This window comes from Equus asinus, chromosome 11 (assembly GCF_041296235.1).
Source record: "Equus asinus isolate D_3611 breed Donkey chromosome 11, EquAss-T2T_v2, whole genome shotgun sequence".
NCBI lineage: Eukaryota > Metazoa > Chordata > Mammalia > Perissodactyla > Equidae > Equus > Equus asinus.
Genome location: NC_091800.1, coordinates 6,322,326 through 6,344,284, shown reverse-complemented (window position 1 = coordinate 6,344,284; position 21,959 = coordinate 6,322,326). Strand labels below are relative to the sequence as shown.

The window sequence follows — 21,959 nt, the reverse complement described above, 5'->3', positions numbered from 1 at the left end:
AGCTGTGGTATGTGATGGGAAGGCGTGAGAGCAAATGCACCTCTGTTATACAATACACATAAATACTGAGTTAAAAAGGAATCAGTTGTGGGCCCTCTGACTGAGATGAGAAGACCACTGGCCCACCATGCTGGATGGAGCATAGCTTAGTGTGCTGAGGCTAGGAGCAGCAGAGCGGCCGCGCCCGTGGCATACCGAGGCATGGCAAGGCGCTGACGCAGCTCCTTAGGAACCGTCGGCTACTTGGCCTTACAGTGCCTAGTGTGTCATTTTAGTGACTTTCCTTTTTTTTTAAATAAGAGGTTTTTGACTCAACCTATATTATTTTCCCCTAGTTCATGTTTCACTTGGAATATTAGAGGATGCAAGATTTGCTTTATGGAAATTGTTTTTATGGTAAATATTATTTTTGGAGTCAATCCGTTCTTTGATTCAGGCTATATAATTTTGAGACCAAGTCATTGTTATACTGATAATTCACATAAATATTAAATTTGGTTTCTAGTTTATATTAAAAGTAGCTTATCATTTACAGCTACTATTACTGTATATTCTTAAAGCTTAATCAATATATCTCATTTTTAAGATGTAATCACAGAGGAAAACAACCTTGATAGAAGCAGACTGCGTGGTTACTGCCAACCCTAGGACTCCACGTGTGGCGGTGATCCCCCCATGGTTGTTCTCCTGTTCAGAGGAGCACGAGGAAGGCAGCAGCGAGTGTCGGTCTTGACCTCTTGAAGGCGTGTGGTCACTAGTGCTGCTTTTGAGCTGCCTGCAGGCTCCACATTAGAGCGGAAGTTTCTGCCGGACCCTGCACTGCCTGCAGTGCTGCTGCCGGACCCATGGGGCTGGACGGGTGCAGCTAGGCTGACAGCAGGCTCTCCTTTCCTTCCTTTTCTGGCTCTTTTCCTTTTCTCCCTTTTGTTTCTTTGGAGATTTGACCAACCTTCAGTTCACCGTTTCCTTGAACCTTTACCTTATCACATAGTGTTTACAAAGCACTCAGGTCTCTCCACACAGGGCAACGTTGTTAGAACTTGTCATTCCTCAAAGCTGCCCTTGCCACTTCCTTACAGGAAAACAATGAAAAACTTGTCCTTCCAGCCTCAGGTCACCAGAGTCTTGGCTGGCCGCGCCTTTGGGAGCATCTGGCCCAGCGCAGTAAACGCGCAGTCAGCGAGAGCGCTCGGGACGAGCTGTTGCGGTTAGGTCTGCTTTAACGTAGCTTATAACATCCTATTTCCATCCGTGGTGAAAACCTGTCTCCAGGTCAGGACTGAATGTAAACATAAACAAACGTTAACAAAAGCCATAGCGCAGTCTTTGAGTAGTGATGCGTGTTGATGTTACGCTTTTGAACTGATCTGTAGTAAGGGAAAAACTCCTCTTAGGAGAGTTATTTCTAAATTAGATAATCATATTTGATACCAGTTTGGATAAAACCTTCTGGTCACTAGGAGCACTTTCACTGTCCGGTTACCCTCTTTTGACAGTGCTGATATTTTTAAAGGCTAGGCAACCAAAACACAAGTCGTTCATTAGAAATCATTCTGTTAGAGGTGCTTTACAGTTTCAATGGCTTTCTAACCCAGGACATGAAGACTTTTCTCTGTGTTAACATTTGTACTTTAGGGTTAAAAGCCTAAAGCCTTAAATACAAAATAAATGGAAATCAGGACTTCAGATTGAATCGACCTGAGTACGTAGAATTGGGCCTTACTGCATTTTCTCTCTCCTTTATTTTCTGTTACGTTTTTTCATTTGAGCATGACTGGTGTGTTAGTTGCATGTTAAATGTAGTGTGTATGTTTTATTGGCATTTTATTTATAAATTAATAGTAGATAATTTTCCTGAAGGTAGGTATGTGTTTTATAAATTGCCAAATTTCATGCAAGGATATTGGATACAATTATTTACAAAATGCACGTCATGTGGCAATTATTAACACAGAACACAGTATGGTGCATATTTAATTTTCTGTTTTCCGAGTGTTCTGAATTTTAATTTCTAACTCTTGTTTTGCGTCTTTGGTATTATATCCTTGCCTTACATATGATTTGATATTCTGTTATAATTAATCCAGTAAGCATTTTTTTAATACATTGTTAAAAATGAATTATAAAAACTGTATTTTAATGAGACGCAGAACAAGAGGCTTATACAGTCAGACTCCTGACCAGGTTGTATGATTTCCTAAATATTACTACTTGACTTACCCTAAATCATGCAATGTAGAAACTGAAAATATTCAGAATTTGGTATTGATATCTTCCAAAAATAGCAGAAGTGTGCCCTTGGTTAAACTTCTATGACAGTAGTTTTAAAATGTCTTACTGTCGCAAGAAAGGTGATTTTCTTGGTAGGAGGTCAAGTCATCTTCCTGATGTGGAAGACTGTTAAATAAGGATGTCCTTCCTTGGTTAAAAACTAATAAATACAGAAATTTCGAGGGGCTTGAGGTGTGCCCTCTTTTATAACTTTTTCCAAAATTCGTCTTTTAAGAGTCTAGAAATTGTATGTACACACAGGGAGAAAACTGAATGTTAGTTTTCCATAAGATTGATTTGAGTGCTTTTTATTTCTCTACAAATACATACCTGTAGGTATAGAGTGTTATCTTTAACTTTGTTTCTCCGGGTATTAGAAACTTTGAAACACAGAATGCACTTTAGAAGTAAAGTGTGATTTTCTAGACCAGTGGTTAAAAATCAGCACAACTCTTGCCCCCAGATGACATCTTACTAGTCTCCTAGTTTGTAAAACATCAGAAGTGGAGCTGTCTGGTGGGGGGACAGCCCTGCCCATGCAGCAGGGCCACGCTTGCTCCTGTGGCTTGACCCTGATGCATTTCTGCGAAATCCCACGGCTCTGGCAAACATCCTTTAATGAGTAATAGGCAGCTAGGTCCCAGTGACTTTGGGAAAGTTGTGGAATTGCTCCACACTTGGGCATGCATATAGATCAGTCTTGAGACCTAGAACCTCATCCCCATGCTTTTTCCAGATGAGAGAATTTAAGTCCCAGGAAGATTAAGTGACACCAAACTTACACATCTAGCTGGTGGCTGAAGGGAAACTGTACGTCTCTTTGCTGCCTCAGCTTCAGACAGGGTTGGTGAGCTGAGACTGAGACTCCGACCTCTGTGCTCTCACTTCCTGTCCTTCTCTACATCCTGTGCAGCCAGGTGGCTCCTGGAAACATGAAGAAAGGAAATTCATGTTGGGTTTGCCTGTAAATTACTTACCCTTCAATAAAATGGTACTTATTTTAACTTTATCCACGTTTTCTTTGGTGCTTTTATTTATGGACAAATAACCATGAAAAATTATTTTCCATGTTGATTCCATTTGTGGAGCATTATAGGATAATTTTAGAAACACATGTAAATGCATTTTATATATTTATTTAAAATAGGCACTTTCTAGAGAGAATTATTTCTTCTATAGATGGTTATAAATATGGATTGATGTGTAGATTCTCTGTGGTTACTATTTAAAACTTATTTTAACCCAGTTATGCTGAATTTTTGCATTTTTACAGTGTACTTAAAACTCTTTAAATTGACTTTGTAGTACTATCTAATCTGCAAGAATAGAAAGCGAAATAAGTTACAGTAGAATTATATATATTTATAACATTTCTGTCTACGATTTGCAGGAAGACCATGTACTCAGCTGCAGCTTCTAAATCCAGAACGATTTGCACGTCTTATCAAAGAAGCAATGAATACATTCTGGCCTGGCAGAGAGTTGATCGTTCAGTGGTATCCGTGTGATAAAGACAAGCGTCACCCATCTGTTTCATGGCTTAAAATGGTTTGGAAGAACCTCTATATACATTTTTCAGAGGATTTGACTTTATTTGATGAGATGCCACTTATCCCCAGAACGGCACTAGAGGAAGGCCAGATGTGTGTGGAACTCATTAGACTCAGGATTCCGTCATTAGTCATTTTAGATGATGAATCTGAAGCACAGCTTCCAGAATTTTTAGCAGACATTGTACAAAAACTTGGAGGCATTATCCTTAAAAAATTAGATGCCTCCATACAACATCCACTTATTAAAAAGTACATTAATTCACCATTACCTAGTGCTGTTTTGCAGATAATGGAGAAGATGCCGTTGCAGAAATTGTGTAATCAAATAGCTTCGCTACTTCCGACACACAAAGACGCCCTGAGGAAGTTCTTAGCTGGTTTAACTGATAGCAGTGAAAAGGAGAAAAGAATAATTCAGGAATTGACAATATTCAAGCGAGTTAACCATTCATCTGGTCAGGGACTCTCCTCTTATACCAAACTGAAAGGGTGTAAAGTCTTGCACCATACTGCCAAACTTCCACCAGGCCTGCGGCTCTCTGTTCCCGTGATAGACAGCAGTGATGAAGCTACTATTCGCTTGGCAAACATGTTGAAAATAGAGACGTTAAAGACCACTAGTTGCTTACAGCTTGTTTTAAAAGACATGGAAAATGCATTTTATTCACATGAAGAGATAACACATCTTATGTTATGGATCCTCGAGAATCTATCCTCTCTTAAAAATGAGAATCCAAATGTACTTGATTGGTTAATGCCATTAAAGTTCATTCAGATTTCACAGGAACAGATTGTATCAGCCAGTGAACTCTTTGATCCTGACATAGAAATACTAAAGGATCTCTTTTATGATGAAGAAGAAACTTGTTTCCCACCTTCAGTTTTTACCTCACCAGATATTCTTCACTCTTTAAGACAGATTGGATTAAAAAATGAAGCCAGTCTCAAAGAGAAAGATGTTGTGCAAGTGGCAAAAAAAATTGAAGGCTTGCAGGTCAGTTCTTGTCCAAATCAGGATGTTCTTCTAAAGAAAGCCAAAACACTCTTACTAGTTTTAAATAAGAATCATGCACTATTGCAGTCAGCTGAAGGAAAGATGACACTGAAGAAAATAAAATGGGTTCCAGCTTGCAAGGAAAGGCCTCCGAATTATCCGGGCTCTTTAGTCTGGAAAGGAGACCTCTGTGACCTTTGTGCTCCGCCGGATATGTGTGATGCCATGCATGCAATTCTAGTGGGCTCCTCACTTCCTCTTGTTGAAAGTGTCCATATAAACTTGGAGAAAGCTTTAGGTATCGTCACAAAACCTAGTATCAGTGCTGTCTTAAAACACTTTAAAATTGTTGTTGATTGGTATACTTCGAAAACCTTTAGTGATGAAGACTACTATCAATTCCAACATATTTTGCTTGAAATTTATGGATTCATGCATGATCATTTAAATGAAGGGAAAGATGCTTTCAGAGCCTTAAAATTTCCATGGGTTTGGACTGGCAAAAAATTTTGTCCCCTCTCCCAAGCCGTGATAAAACCATTCCATGATCTTGACCTTCAGCCTTATTTGCATAGTGTGCCTAAAACCATGGCAAAATTCCACCAACTGTTTAAGGTCTGTGGTTCGATAGAGGAGTTGACATCAGATCATATTTCCATGGTCATTCAGAAGGTATATCTCAAAAGTGACCAAGATCTCAGTGAACAAGAAAGCAAACAAAATCTTCATCTTATGTTGAATATTATCAGATGGCTATATAGCAATCAGATTCCAGCAAGCCCCAACACACCAGTTCCTATACATCACAGCAAGAATACTTCTAAACTGATCATGAAGCCAATTCATGAGTGCTGTTACTGCGACATTAAAGTTGATGACCTCAATGACTTACTGGAAGATTCGGTGGAACCAATCATTTTGGTGCATGAAGACATACCCATGAAAACTGCAGAATGGCTGAAAGTTCCATGCCTTAGTACAAGATTGATCAATCCTGAAAACATGGGATTTGAGCAGTCAGGACAAAGAGAACCACTTACTGTAAGAATTAAAAATATTTTGGAAGAGTACCCTTCAGTGTCAGATATTTTTAAAGAACTACTTCAAAATGCTGATGATGCAAATGCAACAGAATGCAGTTTCATGATTGATATGAGAAGAAATATGGACATTAGAGAGAACCTTTTAGACCCGGGGATGGCAGCTTGTCATGGGCCTGCTTTGTGGTCCTTCAATAATTCTGAATTCTCAGATTCAGATTTTGTGAACATAACTAGGTTAGGAGAATCTTTAAAAAGGGCAGAAGTCGACAAAGTTGGAAAATTTGGTCTTGGCTTTAATTCTGTGTACCATATCACTGACATTCCCATTATTATGAGTCGAGAATTCATGATAATGTTCGATCCAAACATAAATCATATCAGTAAACACATTAAAGACAAATCTAATCCTGGGATCAAAATTAATTGGAGTAAACAACAGAAAAGACTTAGGAAATTTCCTAATCAGTTCAAACCATTTATAAATGTATTTGGCTGTCAGTTACCTTTGACTGTGGAAGCCCCTTACAGCTACAATGGAACCATTTTCCGACTGTCGTTTAGAACTCAGCAAGAAGCGAAAGTGAGTGAAGTTAGTAGCACCTGCTATAATACAGCCGATATTTACTCTCTTGTGGATGAATTTAGTCTCTGTGGACACAGGCTTATCATTTTCACTCAGAGTGTAACCTCAATGTATTTGAAGTACTTGAAAATTGAGGAAGCCAATCCCAGCTTAGCACAAGATACAGTAATAATTAAAAAAAAACCCTGCTCCTCCAAAGCATTGCATGCCCCTGTCTTAAGTGTTTTACAGGAAGCTGCTAAGCTCATGAAGACTTGCAGCAGCAGTAACAAAAAGCCGCCTGCTGATGCCCCAAAGTCATCTTGCATTCTTCAGATCACAGTTGAAGAATTTCACCACGTCTTCAGGAGGATTGCGGATTTACAGTCACCACTTTTCAGAGGGCCGGATGATGACCCAGCTGCTCTCTTTGAAATGGCTAAATTGGGTCAATCAAAAAAGCCATCAGATGAGTTGCCACAAAAAACAGTGGAGTGTACCACATGGCTTCTGTGCTCCTGCATGGATACAGGAGAGGCTCTTAAGTTTTCCCTGAGTGAAAGCGGAAGAAGACTGGGACTAGTTCCTTGTGGGGCGGTGGGAGTTCTGTTGTCTGAGATCCAGGACCAGAAGTGGGCCGTGAAACCACACGTGGGAGAGGTATTTTGCTATTTGCCTTTACGTATAAAGACAGGATTGCCAGTTCACATCAATGGGTGCTTTGCTGTTACTTCAAATAGGAAAGAAATCTGGAAGACAGATACAAAAGGACGCTGGAATACCACCTTCATGAGACACGTTGTTGTGAAAGCTTACTTAGAGGCCCTCAGCGTCCTCCGTGACCTGGCCACCAGTGGGGAGCTGGTGGATTATACTTACTATGCAGTGTGGCCTGATCCTGATTCCATTCATGATGATTTTTCTGTAATTTGTCAAGGATTTTATGAAGATATAGCTCATGGCAAAGGGAAAGAATTAACCAGAGTCTTCTCTGATGGATCTACATGGGTTTCCATGAAGAATGTGAGATTTCTAGATGACTCCATACTTAAAAGAAGAGACGTTGGTCCAGCAGCCTTCAAGATATTTTTGAAATACCTCAAGAAGACTGGATCAAAAAACCTGTGTGCTGTTGAACTTCCTTCCTCAGTAAAATTAGGATTTGAAGAAGCTGGCTGCAAACAGATACTGCTGGAAAATACATTTTCAGAGAAACAGTTTTTTTCAGAAGTGTTTTTTCCAAATATTCAAGAAATTGAAGCAGAACTCAGAGATCCTTTGATGAATTTTGTTCTAAATGAAAAAGTTGATGAATACTCAGGAATTCTGCGTGTTACTCCATGTATTCCTTGCTCTCTTGAGGGGCATCCTTTGGTTTTACCATCAAGATTAATCCATCCTGAAGGACGAGTTGCAAAGTTATTCGATACTAAAGATGGTCGCTTTCCTTATGGTTCTACTCAGGATTATCTTAATCCTATTATTTTGATTAAACTAGTTCAGTTAGGTATGGCCAAAGATGATATTCTGTGGGATGACATGCTAGAGCGTGCAGAGTCGGTTGCTGAGGTTAATAAAACTGACCATGCTGCAGCCTGTCTGCGCAGCAGCATACTCCTGAGTCTCATCGATGAAAAGCTAAAAATAAGGGATCCCAGAGCAAGGGACTTTGCTGCGAAATATCAAACAATACCCTTTCTTCCATTTCTAACAAAGCCAGCAGGGTTTTCTTTGGACTGGAAAGGTAACAGTTTTAAGCCTGAAACCATGTTTGCAGCAACTGACCTTTATACAGCTGAGCATCAAGATATAGTTTGTCTTCTGCAACCAATTCTAAATGAAAACTCACATTCCTTCAGAGGGTGTGGTTCCATGCCATTGGCTGTTAAAGAGTTTTTGGGATTGCTAAGGAAGCCAACGGTTGATCTGGTTGTAAACCAGTTGAAAGAAGTTGCAAGATCAGTTGATGATGGGGTTACGTTGTACCAGGAAAACATCACCAATGCTTGCTACAAATACCTTCATGACGCAATGATGCAAAATGAAGTCACTAAGATGTCAATTGTTGAAAAGTTAAAACTCTTCAACTTCATTCTAGTTGAGAATGCTTATGTTGACTCAGAAAGAGTTTCCTTTCATTTGAATTTTGAAGCAGCACCATACCTTTATCAGTTGCCTAATAAATATAAAAACAATTTCCGTGAACTTTTTGAAAGTGTGGGGGTGAGGCAGTCATTTACTGTTGAAGATTTTGCCCTTGTTTTAGAATCTATTGATCAAGAAAAAGGAACAAAGCAAATAACAGAAGAGAATTTTCAGCTTTGCCGGCGAATAATTAGTGAAGGAATATGGAGTCTCATTAGAGAAAAGAAACAAGAATTTTGTGAGAAAAACTATGGCAAAATATTATTGCCAGATAGTAATCTTAAGCTTCTCCCTGCTAAATCTTTATGCTACAATGATTGTCCTTGGATAAAAGTAAGGGATACCACTGTGAAATACTGTCACGCTGATATACCCAGGGAAGTAGCTGTGAAACTAGGAGCAGTGCCAAAGCGACATAAAGCCTTAGAGAGATACGCATCCAACATCTGTTTCACAACACTTGGCACTGAATTTGGACAGAAAGAGAAACTGACCAGCAGAATTAAGAGTATCCTTAATGCCTATCCTTCAGAAAAGGAAATGCTGAAAGAACTTCTTCAAAATGCTGATGATGCGAAGGCCACAGAAATCTGTTTTGTGTTTGATCCTCGACAGCATCCAGTCGATAGAATATTTGATGATAAGTGGGCCCCACTGCAGGGCCCAGCGCTTTGTGTGTATAACAACCAGCCTTTTACAGAAGATGATGTCAGAGGAATTCAGAATCTTGGAAAAGGCACCAAAGAAGGAAATCCTTGTAAAACTGGACAGTATGGAATAGGATTCAATTCTGTATACCATATTACAGACTGTCCTTCTTTCATTTCTGGCAATGACATCCTGTGTATTTTTGATCCTCATGCCAGGTACGCACCTGGAGCCACATCCATTAGTCCTGGACGCATGTTTAGAGATTTGGATGCGGATTTTAGGACACAGTTCTCAGATGTTCTGGATCTTTATTTGGGAAGCCATTTTAAACTGGATAATTGCACAATGTTTAGATTTCCTCTTCGTAGTGCAGAAATGGCAAAAGTTTCAGAAATATCTTCAGTTCCGTCATCAGACAGAATGGTCCAGAATCTTTTGGACAAATTGCGGTCAGATGGTGCAGAACTTTTAATGTTTCTTAATCACATGGAAAAAATTTCTATTTGTGAAATAGATAAAGCTAGTGGAGCTCTGAATGTTCTGTATTCCGTAAAGGGCAAAATCACTGATGGAGACAGACTGAAAAGGAAGCAATTTCATGCATCTGTAATTGATAGTGTTACTAAAAAGAGGCAGCTCAAAGACATACCCGTTCAACAGATAACCTATACTATGGATACGGAGGACTCTGAAGGAAATCTCACTACATGGTTAATTTGTAATAGATCGGGGTTTTCAAGTATGGAAAAAGTGTCTAAGAGCGTTATATCAGCTCACAAGAACCAAGACATTACTCTCTTTCCACGCGGTGGAGTAGCTGCCTGCATTACTCACAACTATAAGAAACCCCACAGGGCCTTCTGCTTTTTGCCGCTCTCTTTGGAGACGGGATTGCCGTTTCATGTGAATGGCCACTTTGCCCTAGATTCAGCCAGAAGAAACCTGTGGCGTGATGATAATGGAGTTGGTGTTCGAAGTGACTGGAACAACAGCTTGATGACAGCATTAATAGCTCCTGCATATGTTGAATTATTAATCCAGTTAAAAAAGCGCTATTTCCCTGGGTCTGACCCAACATTATCGGTTCTACAGAACACGCCTATTCATGTGGTAAAGGACACTTTAAAGAAGTTTTTATCGTTTTTCCCAGTTAACAGGCTGGATCTACAGCCAGACTTGTATTGCCTGGTGAAGGCTCTGTACAGCTGCATTCATGAGGACATGAAACGTCTTTTACCTGTTGTGCGGGCTCCCAATATTGACGGCTCTGACTTGCACTCTGCGGTTATAATTACTTGGATTAATATGTCTACTTCAAATAAAACTAGACCATTTTTTGACAATTTACTGCAAGATGAATTACAGCACCTTAAAAATGCAGATTATAATATCACAACACGCAAAACGGTAGCAGAGAATGTCTATAGACTGAAACACCTACTTTTAGAAATTGGTTTCAACTTGGTTTATAACTGTGATGAAACTGCTAATCTTTACCACTGTCTTATAGACGCAGATATTCCTGTTAGTTACGTAACTCCCGCTGATGTTAGGTCTTTTTTAATGACATTTTCCTCTCCTGATACTAATTGCCATATTGGGAAGCTGCCTTGTCGTCTCCAGCAGACGAACCTAAAACTTTTTCATAGTTTAAAACTTTTGGTTGATTATTGTTTTAAGGATGCAGAAGAAAATGAGATTGAAGTGGAGGGACTGCCCCTGCTCATTACACTGGACAGTGTTTTGCAAACTTTTGATGCAAAACGACCCAAGTTTCTGACAACATACCATGAATTGATTCCATCCCGCAAAGACTTGTTCATGAATACATTATTTTTGAAATACAGTAATATTTTGTTGAACTGTAAAGTTGCAAAAGTGTTTGATATTTCCAGCTTTGCGGATTTGCTGTCCTCTGTATTGCCTCGTGAATATAAGACCAAAAATTGTACAAAGTGGAAAGACAATTTTGCAAGTGAGTCTTGGCTTAAGAATACATGGCATTTTATCAGCGAATCTGTAAGTGTGAAGGAAGAGCAAGAAGAAACAAAACCGGTATTTGATGTTGTTGTTGATACCCTAAAAGACTGGGCATTGCTTCCTGGAACAAAGTTCACCGTGTCAGCCAATCAGCTTGTGGTCCCTGAAGGGGACGTTCTGCTCCCTCTAAGCCTCATGCACATTGCAGTTTTTCCAAATGCCCAGAGTGATAAAGTTTTTCATGCTCTCATGAAAGCTGGCTGTATTCAGCTTGCTTTGAACAAAATCTGCTCCAAAGACAGTGCATTTGTCCCTCTGTTGTCATGTCACACTGCAAACATAGAGAGCCCCGCAAGCATTTTGAAGGCTCTACATTATATGGTCCAAACTTCAACATTTAGAACTGAAAAATTAGTAGAAAATGACTTTGAAGCACTTTTGATGTATTTCAACTGCAATTTGAGTCACTTGATGTCTCAAGATGACATAAAGATTTTAAAATCACTTCCATGTTACAAATCCATCAGTGGTCGCTATATGAGCATTGCAAAATTTGGAGCATGCTATGTACTTACAAAAAGTATTCCTTCAGCTGAAGTGGAAAAATGGACACAATCGTCACCATCTGCATTTCTTGAAGAAAAAATACACTTAAAAGAACTCTATGAAGTGCTGGGTTGTGTACCTGTAGATGATCTTGAGGTATATTTGAAACACCTCTTACCAAAAATTGAAAATCTCTCTTACGATGCAAAATTAGAGCACTTGATCTATCTCAAGAATAGATTATCAAGTATTGAGGAACTGTCAGAGATCAAGGAACAACTTTTTGAAAAACTGGAAAGTTTATTGATCATCTATGATGCTAACACTCGACTAAAGCAAGCAAAACATTTCTATGATAGAACTGTGAGAGTTTTTGAAGTTATGCTTCCTGAGAAATTGTTTATTCCTAAAGACTTCTTTAAAAAATTGGAACAACTTATAAAACCCAAAAATCAAGTTGCATTTATGACATCCTGGGTGGAATTCTTAAGAAATATTGGACTAAAATACATACTTTCCCAGCAGCAGTTGTTACAGTTTGCTAAGGAAATCAGTGTGAGAGCTACCACAGAAAACTGGTCTAAGGAAACATTGCAGAATACAGTTGATATCCTTCTCCATCATATCTTCCAAGAACGAATGGATTTGTTATCTGGAAATTTTTTGAAAGAACTGTCTCTAATACCCTTCTTATGTCCTGAGCGGGCCCCTGCTGAATTTATTAGATTTCATCCTCAGTATCAAGAGGTAAACGGAACACTTCCTCTTATAAAGTTCAACGGAGCACAAGTAAATCCAAAGTTTAAGCAGTGTGATGTGCTCCAGCTGTTGTGGACATCCTGCCCCATTCTCCCAGAGAAAGCCACGCCCTTGAGTATCAAAGAACAAGAAGGTAGTGACCTTGGTCCACAAGAACAGCGTGAACAAGTTTTAAGTATGCTTAATGTTAACCTGGATCCCCCTCTTGATAAGGTCATTAATAACTGCAGAAACATATGCAACATAACAACTTTGGATGAAGAAATGGTAAAAACTAGAGCAAAGGTCTTAAGGAGCATCTATGAATTTCTCAGTGCAGAAAAAAGAGAGTTTCGTTTTCAGCTGCGCGGGGTTGCTTTTGTGATGGTAGAAGATGGTTGGAAACTTCTGAAACCTGAGGAGGTAGTGATAAATCTAGAATATGAATCTGATTTCAAACCTTACTTGTACAAGCTACCTTTAGAACTTGGCACTTTTCATCAGTTGTTCAAACATTTAGGTACTGAAGATATTATTTCAACTAAGCAGTATGTTGAAGTGTTGAGCCGCATATTCAAAAATTCTGAAGGAAAACAGTTAGATCCTAATGAAATGCGTACAGTGAAGAGAGTAGTTTCTGGCTTGTTCAGGAGTCTACAGAATGATTCAGTCAAGGTGAGGAATGATCTTGAGAATGTACGAGACCTCGCACTTTACCTTCCCAGCCAGGATGGTAGATTGGTGAAGTCGAGCATCTTAGTGTTTGATGATGCCCCACATTACAAAAGCAGAATCCAGGGCAACATTGGCGTGCAGATGTTGGTTGATCTCAGCCAGTGCTACCTCGGGAAGGACCATGGATTCCATACGAAGTTGATTATGCTCTTTCCTCAGAAACTCAGACCTCGTTTGTTGAGCAGTATACTTGAAGAACAGTTAGATGAAGAGGCTCCCAAAGTCTGTCAGTTCGGAGCGTTGTGTTCTCTTCAGGGACGACTGCAGTTACTCTTGTCTTCTGAACAGTTCATTACAGGACTGATTAGAATTATGAAGCATGAAAATGATAATGCTTTCCTGGCCAATGAAGAAAAAGCCATAAGACTTTGCAAAGCCCTAAGAGAAGGATTGAAAGTGTCCTGTTTTGAAAAACTTCAAACGACATTAAGAGTTAAAGGTTTTAATCCTATTCCCCACAGTAGAAGTGAGACTTTTGCCTTTTTGAAGAGATTTGGTAATGCAGTCATCCTGCTCTACATCCAACACTCAGACAGCAAAGACATTAATTTCCTGTTAGCATTAGCAATGACGCTGAAGTCAGCGACTGACAATTTGATTTCTGACACTTCATATTTAATTGCTATGCTAGGATGCAATGATATTTACAGGATCAGTGAGAAACTCGACAGTTTAGGAGTGAAATATGACTCTTCAGAACCATCAAAACTTGAACTTCCACTGCCCGGCACTCCAATACCTGCTGAAATTCATTACACTCTGCTTATGGATCCAATGAATGTCTTTTACCCCGGAGAATATGTTGGGTACCTCGTGGATGCCGAAGGTGGTGATATCTATGGGTCGTACCAGCCAACATACACATATGCAATTATTGTACAAGAAGTCGAAAGAGAAGATGCTGATAATTCTAGTTTTCTGGGAAAGATATATCAGATTGATATTGGTTATAGTGAGTATAAAATAGTTAGCTCTCTTGATCTGTATAAGTTTTCAAGGCCTGAGGAAAGCTCTCAAAGCAGGGACAGTGCCCCTTCTACACCAACCAGCCCTACAGAGTTCCTCGGCCCTGGTCTGCGGAGCGTGCCTCCTCTCTTCCCTGGTAGAGAGAGCCACAAGGCCTCGTCTTCAAAACATCCTTCCCCCAAAAAGCTGAAGGTGAATTCTTTACCAGACATTTTGAAAGAGGTGACGTCAGTGGTAGAGCAAGCTTGGAAGCTTCCTGAATCTGAGAGAAAAAAGATTATTAGGCGATTGTATTTGAAGTGGCACCCTGACAAAAATCCAGAGAATCACGACATTGCTAATGAAGTTTTTAAACATTTGCAGAATGAAATTAACAGACTAGAGAAACAGGCTTTTCTAGATCAAAATGCGGACAGAGCCTCAAGGCGAACATTTTCAACCTCAGCATCCCGCTTTCAGTCAGACAAGTTCTCATTTCAAAGGTTTTATACTTCGTGGAATCAAGAAGCAACAAGCCATAAATCTGAAAGGCAACAACAAAATAAAGAAAAATGCCCACCTTCCGCTGGACAGACTTACTCTCAAAGGTTCTTTGTTCCTCCCACGTTCAAGTCAGCTGGTAATCCAGTTGAAGCGCGGAGATGGTTAAGACAAGCCAGAGCAAATTTCTCAGCTGCCAGGAATGACCTTCATAAAAACGCCAATGAATGGGTGTGCTTTAAATGTTTCCTTTCTACCAAGTTAGCTTTGATTGCTGCTGACTATGCTGTGAGGGGCAAGTCTGATAAAGATGTGAAGCCAACTGCACTTGCTCAGAAAATAGAGGAGTATAGTCAGCAACTTGAAGGACTGACAAATGACGTCCACACATTGGAAGCTTACGGTGTGGATAGTTTAAAAACCAGATATCCTGATTTGCTTCCTTTCCCACAGATCCCAAACGACAGGTTCACTTCTGAGGTTGCTATGAGGGTGATGGAATGCACTGCCTGTATCATCATAAAACTTGAAAATTTTATACAACAAAAGGTGTGAAAGTATTAAAGAAAGCAGAGCTAGATGTTGAGTGTGTTGGAGCACAAATAGGAATTGCTGTATGTTTAAGCTTCATTGTCAGTGATTTCGGATTGGTGAAGCACATCGCAGGTGGTTCAGGAAGAATTTTGGAGTTGTTATTTCCGTGAATATCAGCAGAAGACCTGACCTTGACTGAATCTAAAAGAAAATTATTTTGATGACAGTGGTGAGCTGCACGCTTGCTAGATGTATGTGAATGGTTAGGACAGCACATTATTGAACTGCACTTTATATAACCAAAGCTTAGCAGTTTGTTAGATAAGAATCTGCGTATGTCTGGTTAGGATGAAGTTAATTTTATGTTTTTAACACAGTATTTTTGAAGGAGCTAATGAAACACTGGACATATCATTGGTTTAAACAAATAAGGGGAATTGAGTCTTTGAGTTTATCATTTCTCTAAGTGGATCCTCTTTTGGATGCATTATTTTCTTATCAGCTGGTTCTGATTATGAATTTGTTGCAGTTTTACATCTTAAACACTCAGTACATTTTAAGAAATGGTACAGTATTTTAATCCTGAATATTACTTGATTAAGAATATGCAGATAGTACTTCTTAGGGTGCACTGAGTGCACTTTACATCTTTATTTTAAATTTTTTTTACACCTTATGTTTACAGGCTTCCTATTTCATGAAGATAGCATGTGGAGAGCTCAAAACAGTAGCAGTTCTTATCACCAGATGCTGATAGAGCTCCCAAGAACTGCTCACCAGAACAGTGCTTACCAACGGTTAGAGCATTGGCTTCCTGTTTGGTGTACATATTTTCCACAAATGTTGTAAATTATATAGTGTGGCTGAACAGGATGCAATCTTTTGTTGTCTAAAGGTGCTGCAGTTAAGAAAAAATCTTTTCTTTCAACATGGCCCTTAGTGGAGTTTTTTGGATTTTACTTTGAAAACATTAAAAAATTGTTAAATCATCGTGACAATATCCAGTTGTTTATAAAAGGAATTGGCAGCTCGTATTCCCCATGAATGATTCAGAACTGACGTTTAGTTTCATCGTGTTTGAGCATCCTGCCATACCTATTTACTTTAACATATTTCTTTTGTAGAGTGTAAGAGAAAGGTGATGATAAATAGTTTATGTAAGTGTGCTGGCTGTAAATGATGCTGAATATAATATTTTATGCAATTAAGGGCTTATGGAACGTATTAAAGTTTTTTTACTTTTATTGATAATAAGGAATGTTTGCGCCTCCACTATTGTATTGTTTCTGGATATGAAGCCATGTAATTATTTCTGCTGTTATAAGTGCCATAATTTTAATAAAGCAAGTGTATATATGAAATCATTGTAACTGGTATTTCCTGAGAAAGTTCATTGAAAGTAAAACTTAATATCTTCCTATATTACGTTTTGCTATGTGTGTGTTTATTGGAAATATTAGGATAGAATTTTCCTATGTATTTTATACTGAACTTTTATTTGGTTTCTTTTTATGATTGAATATAAAGTGTTTGACATATACGAGGTTTATTAGGTGGTCATTGACTTGGTTAAGAGTCTATTTGTCTATTTTATTTCCCCTTTGTAGGGAATAAGATTAGTTGATTCCATGGCATATGTATGTATTTGGAAATAGATACATTGTATGCGGTTCTCGGTTAGGTGGAGGCTGAAGTGAGATTTTCCTTGCCTCGGGAGAGGCTGCATGTCTGGGGCCAGTTCACGCCTGAGCCCGACACACGGGAAATGGCCGTCTTTAGACCTGAGGCGCCAGTCTTCCAAGGTCGGCTGAACAGGCTGATAGTTCTCTGTTCGGGGTCGACCCAAATGCAGGGTCTCCAGCTTTCTGGGACTTTCTTCACAAGTGCTGTTTGCTACTTTGAAACTCATATTCAGCACCTGGAATATATTTTGTTGCTTTGGATTATTAAAATTTACACAGAAAACCTTTTCTGGCCCTTGTGATAGTTGATCTAGTTGGAGTTTTGTGGTTTTTTTCCTAAACTTTGTTTTTAAGAAAAATACAGGTTCATAATCTTGTATATGAAGCCCTTGGATCCAAATGTATTCCAGAATTGGGTTTTAGAAAGTTTATACAATGCGCATAACTCGTTGACGGAGGACTCCCGTCTGGGTCGGGCAGCGCCCTTGAATCAAACGCATTGGTATTTCTGCAGTGAAAGCTGTGGATGCTCGCACTCAATTGAATACATAGGCCTGATGAGTAGCCTCGTCTAAATTTCGGTCAGGTTTTGCTACCAATAGTTTACAGCAGATATATTTGGAAAGTTTTCATTTTGGGGAGCTTCTAGATTTTGAAATGCAGCCTAAGTAATTTTGGGCCTGAACTAATTTTTGTGTTTTATTATTTTATGCTTTTTTTTCTTTTCCCCTATTTTGCTTTTCTTATTAAAAGCAAAGTGGAAGCTGCCAGCAGGTGTGTGGAGTAGCTGCTCCTGAGTGGCACGCAGTCCCGAGGGCTTGGAACGGGCTTCCCGCGTTCAGGAGCAGGTTCTGTGCTGCCAGACGAGCGGGGGTAAAGGTGTCCCCAGCAGAATGGCTCCATGAGGAAATCCGCAAAGACCCACAGGGTCCACTTAGTTTGAAGAGCGGAGGTTGGGGGGAGCGGGGCGTGCTGAGAGCACGGGGGCCTGTTGGTACAATGTTCAGAGTGTTTAATAAGGAGAAGCTGTTCACAGGCCAGGTTTGGGGATGGGTGGGATTTTCTTCCATTAGTGCCCGTTGACATTTTCTGTATTTCAAATGTTTTGTAGATCTCAAGGATAAAATTTATAGTGTTCGTAGAAAATACCAATTATAAAAGATTTTATTTAGTCATGTTTTAATCAGGGTTCCACCAGAGAAACCACCAGAAGGAGATAGAGATAGGTGAAGAGATCCGTGTCCAGGGATTGACTCCTGACTGGGGGCCGCGAGTCCACAGGTCATAGGGCAGGCCTACACCACAGGCTGGGAACACCTGGACATGGCTGAAGCTGCCGTCTGCAGGTGGAATTTCCTAAAACTTGTTCTTCTAAAGGTCTTTTTTCATTTATCTTGTTTAGCGAATATGACTTAAAGTAACGTCATTCACTCATTCATTTGAAAACAGCCCTCCTGAGCACTGTGTGCAGGGGCTGTGTCAGGTATGGGAGACCCACAGGTGACATTCCATCCTGGCTGTCAGTTCCTGTCCACCATGGGTGGCTGAGACTGTGTACTGACACTATGACCCTGGTCTATTTGTATACTAAAGCCAAAATTACGTAGATTTTATTTAAAAATAAAAATTATGTGTTTAAAATTTATGCTGCTTTCTCATAGTTGATAAGTGGCTCGGGAAGTGCCCTCATTTACTCTAAAAGTCCAAGTGTCTAGGAAGACAAAATTGAAGTTGCACTGTTTATTCAGTTAAAAATTCCCTTTTTACTAAGAGTGCACTTAGATCCTCTTGTTGCAACTGCTTGTTTATGCTTGATCAAAGTTTATTTGGTCTCCAAACCACAGCGAATTTGAAGTGGAATTTAAGTATGGAGAAGACTGCTGAGTAAGAAGTGATGTTTTAAATCAGGGAAGGAAGGGGACAGAAACTATGTAAAGCAGACACAACCTCTCAGCCTTAGCGTGAGGACCCCTGCCTGACCCCTGCCTTTCAGAACAGCTCCCTCCCTCCTTCACTGTCCCCCAGAGGGGCGGAGGCGGACCTGAACATGCGGAGCTCACCCCTTCCGTTCTCTGTGAATGTGGCTGCCCTCACAACCGCCCCATCCATCCTCCTCCCCGTGCGGAGACACAGAGTCGGGAGCCTGCTGTCCTGCCCGTGATGGGAGAGCTTCATGTTTACTCGGCTGTCAAGTCTTAGGAAGTCCATTGTGCTGCAAATCAAACTTCTTTATTATTAAAACTGATACTTTGATCTTCATCTTTTTGACTTGAGTTTGCTTCTCAGTTTGGAAAAGAAAGAAGGGCTATTTTTGGAGGTCACTAAACTATCAATACTCAATGGCCTATTACCAGTTAGTATATAGGAGTATCAGTGTATATACCCCATTAGGTATGTTCATAATTGTGACTTTGGACCTCTAATGAAAATTTAAATCATATTGTATATTTAAGAAGACAGGTTGTGTAATACATTTTAGAATACAGCCCAACTAAAAGTTTTTCTTCTAACCAAGGATAAACTTATCAAGCTGGTGAATGCAGTTATCCATAACAACTTCTTTCATGATGATTCTGTATAGCAAAGGAGCAAAAAAGTCTAATTTATACCTTTTATTTAAAAGGTACTATTGGGGCTGGTCCGGTGGCACAGCGGTTAAGTTCGCACATTCCGCTTCTCAGCGGCCTGAGGTTCGCCAGTTCGGATCCCGGGTGCGGACATGGCACCGCTTGTCAAGCCATGCTGTGGTAGGCGTCCCACGTATAAAACAGAGGAAGATGGGCACGGATATTAGCTCAGGGCCAGTCTTCCTCAGCAAAAAGTGGAGGATTGGCAGCAGATGTTAGCTCAGGGTTAATCTTCCTCCAAAAAATAAATAAAAGGTACTATTCTCCATATTTTCTCCCTGATTCTTTTTCTTGCCCTCATTTTATCATCTAAGTACCATTTTCTTTTTTTGACATGTACTATGAGAACCAGACTAATTTATAAAGTTCCATGGTGATCCTGTGCTGTCACCTGGGCTTGAAGACATTTGCTTGGCACAAACAAGGAACAAGAGAGTAAATATGACCCACCAAAATGGCAAACTATTTACTATGATAATAGGAATGTCGTAGCAAGAAAGCAGACGTTAATTTTTAAAATCAGGACTTAACTTAATGGAAAAGGTGAATACCAATTTATAATCTAAAAGGATTCCACCCCCTGTGAAACTTCAGGAGCATTATATTCAGAGTTGAGTTTTCCCTTAGCAGCTTAGGAAGCACTGTTTTTTAATTTTGTAATTTCAAGTGTCTATGCGTACAAGCAATTTAAAAATTGAGGGCTACGCTTGTTAAAATACCCTTAGAAATAAGAGAGTTCACTTTTCTACTTTCTGTTCTGAGACTGTAGAAATTTTAACTTGTGTTTATAGTTATAAATCCCATAATTAGAAAGTTGCAATGCTGTTGGTCCCACCACACCTTGTGCTGTTTGGGGATTCTAATTACACCTGGTGAAACAAAACAAAACAGAAGCAAAACCCACCCCTCTTTGTGATGAAGGGTGTTTTACAAAGTGAGTGGCTTACACAAAACTAACCTGTTTTCATAGGTTTACTGGTCCTATTTGATTAATATAGCAACTTGCACAACCAATTGGTACTAAACGTGTTTTCACAAACTGTGGGAGTCTGATTCTATGACGTTACGTCCAGTCTTTGATCTTAGTGTAGAGCTAAGTACCAGGCTGGATGGTTAGGAGTCCCGCCACCTAGGAGCTGTTTCATCTTGGTGGATGACAAACTCCTTCAAACTTTCATTTCTTCACTTGCCAAACGAGTGTTATCCCATCTACACAGTTATTGCGGAGATCGGTGTTTTGGATGGAAATACACAACATATCAAGGTTTTTCAACGTGAAGACAGCTGTTCCCGGGTAGGGTCACATTTGAGTTTGACTTCAGTAGACACTGTCTGACCTCGTGACTCCTATTTGAAACTTTGTTTATCACCAGGAACTTGGGGGAAAGCAATACCTACCTCAAAGAGTAGTTGTGAAGATTAAAGAAAGTAAGACCCTCAGGCTGTGAAGTTTGCAAAAATGTAGGTTGATTTTTATTGCTCATTGACTATATATAAAGAAAGCTTGATTAATTTTGTAATTCTGTATAATTTATTCCTTTGACTACATGTTGAAAATCTGAAAGTCCCTTCAAAACCTGAAGATTTTCCTCTGAAACCTGACACACTTTGTATTTAAGTAGAGAACGTATAGTTTTGAATGATAAAATGGAAACACCTCTTAGAACTTTGGGGCATTTTAATATCAACCAATACCATTTTTACGGGGAGTTTGATATTCATAGCTGAACATCATAAATTAATTCCACACAACAATTCAGTAGTTCATTGTAGATTGCCATGTACAAGAAAGGAAAAGGAAGTCACAGTGGTTCTGATGAAAGTTAATCTAGTGGCATAAACACATTCTTTTGATATTTTTTTGACTTTTGTGTCAAAATGGCAATATCCACATGCCATTTTGAGATCATGTAGTTTCATTCGAACACTTTCACTGGTACATTTTTCTTTCCCCCTTCCTTTTGAAAGTGTGTCCTTCTGCTTCCCAACTGCCGTCTCAGTTTTACAGGATGTCAAGTTATTCTAAGTGTGAAGGCGTGAGTTCAGCATTTAATGCTCACTAAAATGAGGCAGGTGATCCGTGGAAGATGCACTTGGCTTAGGGACAGATGTGACTGTTTTCATGGCACGTGCTACCTGTGCCAGCCACAGTCAGGTAAAGCTTCCCATCTGGACACACACAGATTTCATAGAGTCCTTGTGAGCTGCCAGCAGGACCCCAAGTTCCCTGAACCAACTTGGGTAAACACACAGTTTCAGCATCGAGCACAAGCTGTTTGGGAGAAAATGAGAGAGCGAGAGTGGTAAAGGGGGACAGAACATGATAAGCATGAAATTCATATTCTCCAAACGTTCTAAATGAATTAGTTTTTTCTCTGCATAGAAAGTGGAATAGGCACCTGGCTTTACTTAAGTCATAATTATCTGATTCTTTTAAAGCCTATTTCTATTT

At 39.6% G+C, this 21,959-nt stretch overlaps 2 protein-coding genes across 6 annotated transcripts in view; one reads left to right on the top strand and one right to left on the bottom strand.

The window, feature by feature from the left end:
* The window catches only part of SACS (sacsin molecular chaperone), a 69,842-nt gene extending 53,283 nt beyond the window's left edge, over positions 1-16,559 (top strand). For 3 of the 4 annotated variants that reach the window (XM_070520391.1, XM_070520390.1, XM_070520392.1), the window contains one exon: positions 3,662-16,559. In XM_070520391.1, the coding sequence (XP_070376492.1) occupies positions 3,662-15,219 (11,558 nt within the window). In that variant the 3' untranslated portion in view covers positions 15,220-16,559. Of the gene's footprint in view, positions 1-3,007; positions 3,141-3,661 lie in introns of those variants that run through there. The other variant, XM_070520393.1, reaches the window with a different exon arrangement.
* A 4,608-nt stretch (positions 16,560-21,167) lies between these two features.
* The window catches only part of SGCG (sarcoglycan gamma), a 148,234-nt gene continuing 147,442 nt past the window's right edge, over positions 21,168-21,959 (bottom strand). For both annotated transcript variants that reach the window (XM_070520395.1, XM_014843231.3), the window contains one exon: positions 21,168-21,779. In XM_070520395.1, coding sequence (XP_070376496.1) covers positions 21,606-21,779 — 174 coding nt within the window. In that variant the 3' untranslated portion in view covers positions 21,168-21,605. The remainder of the gene's footprint in view (positions 21,780-21,959) is intronic.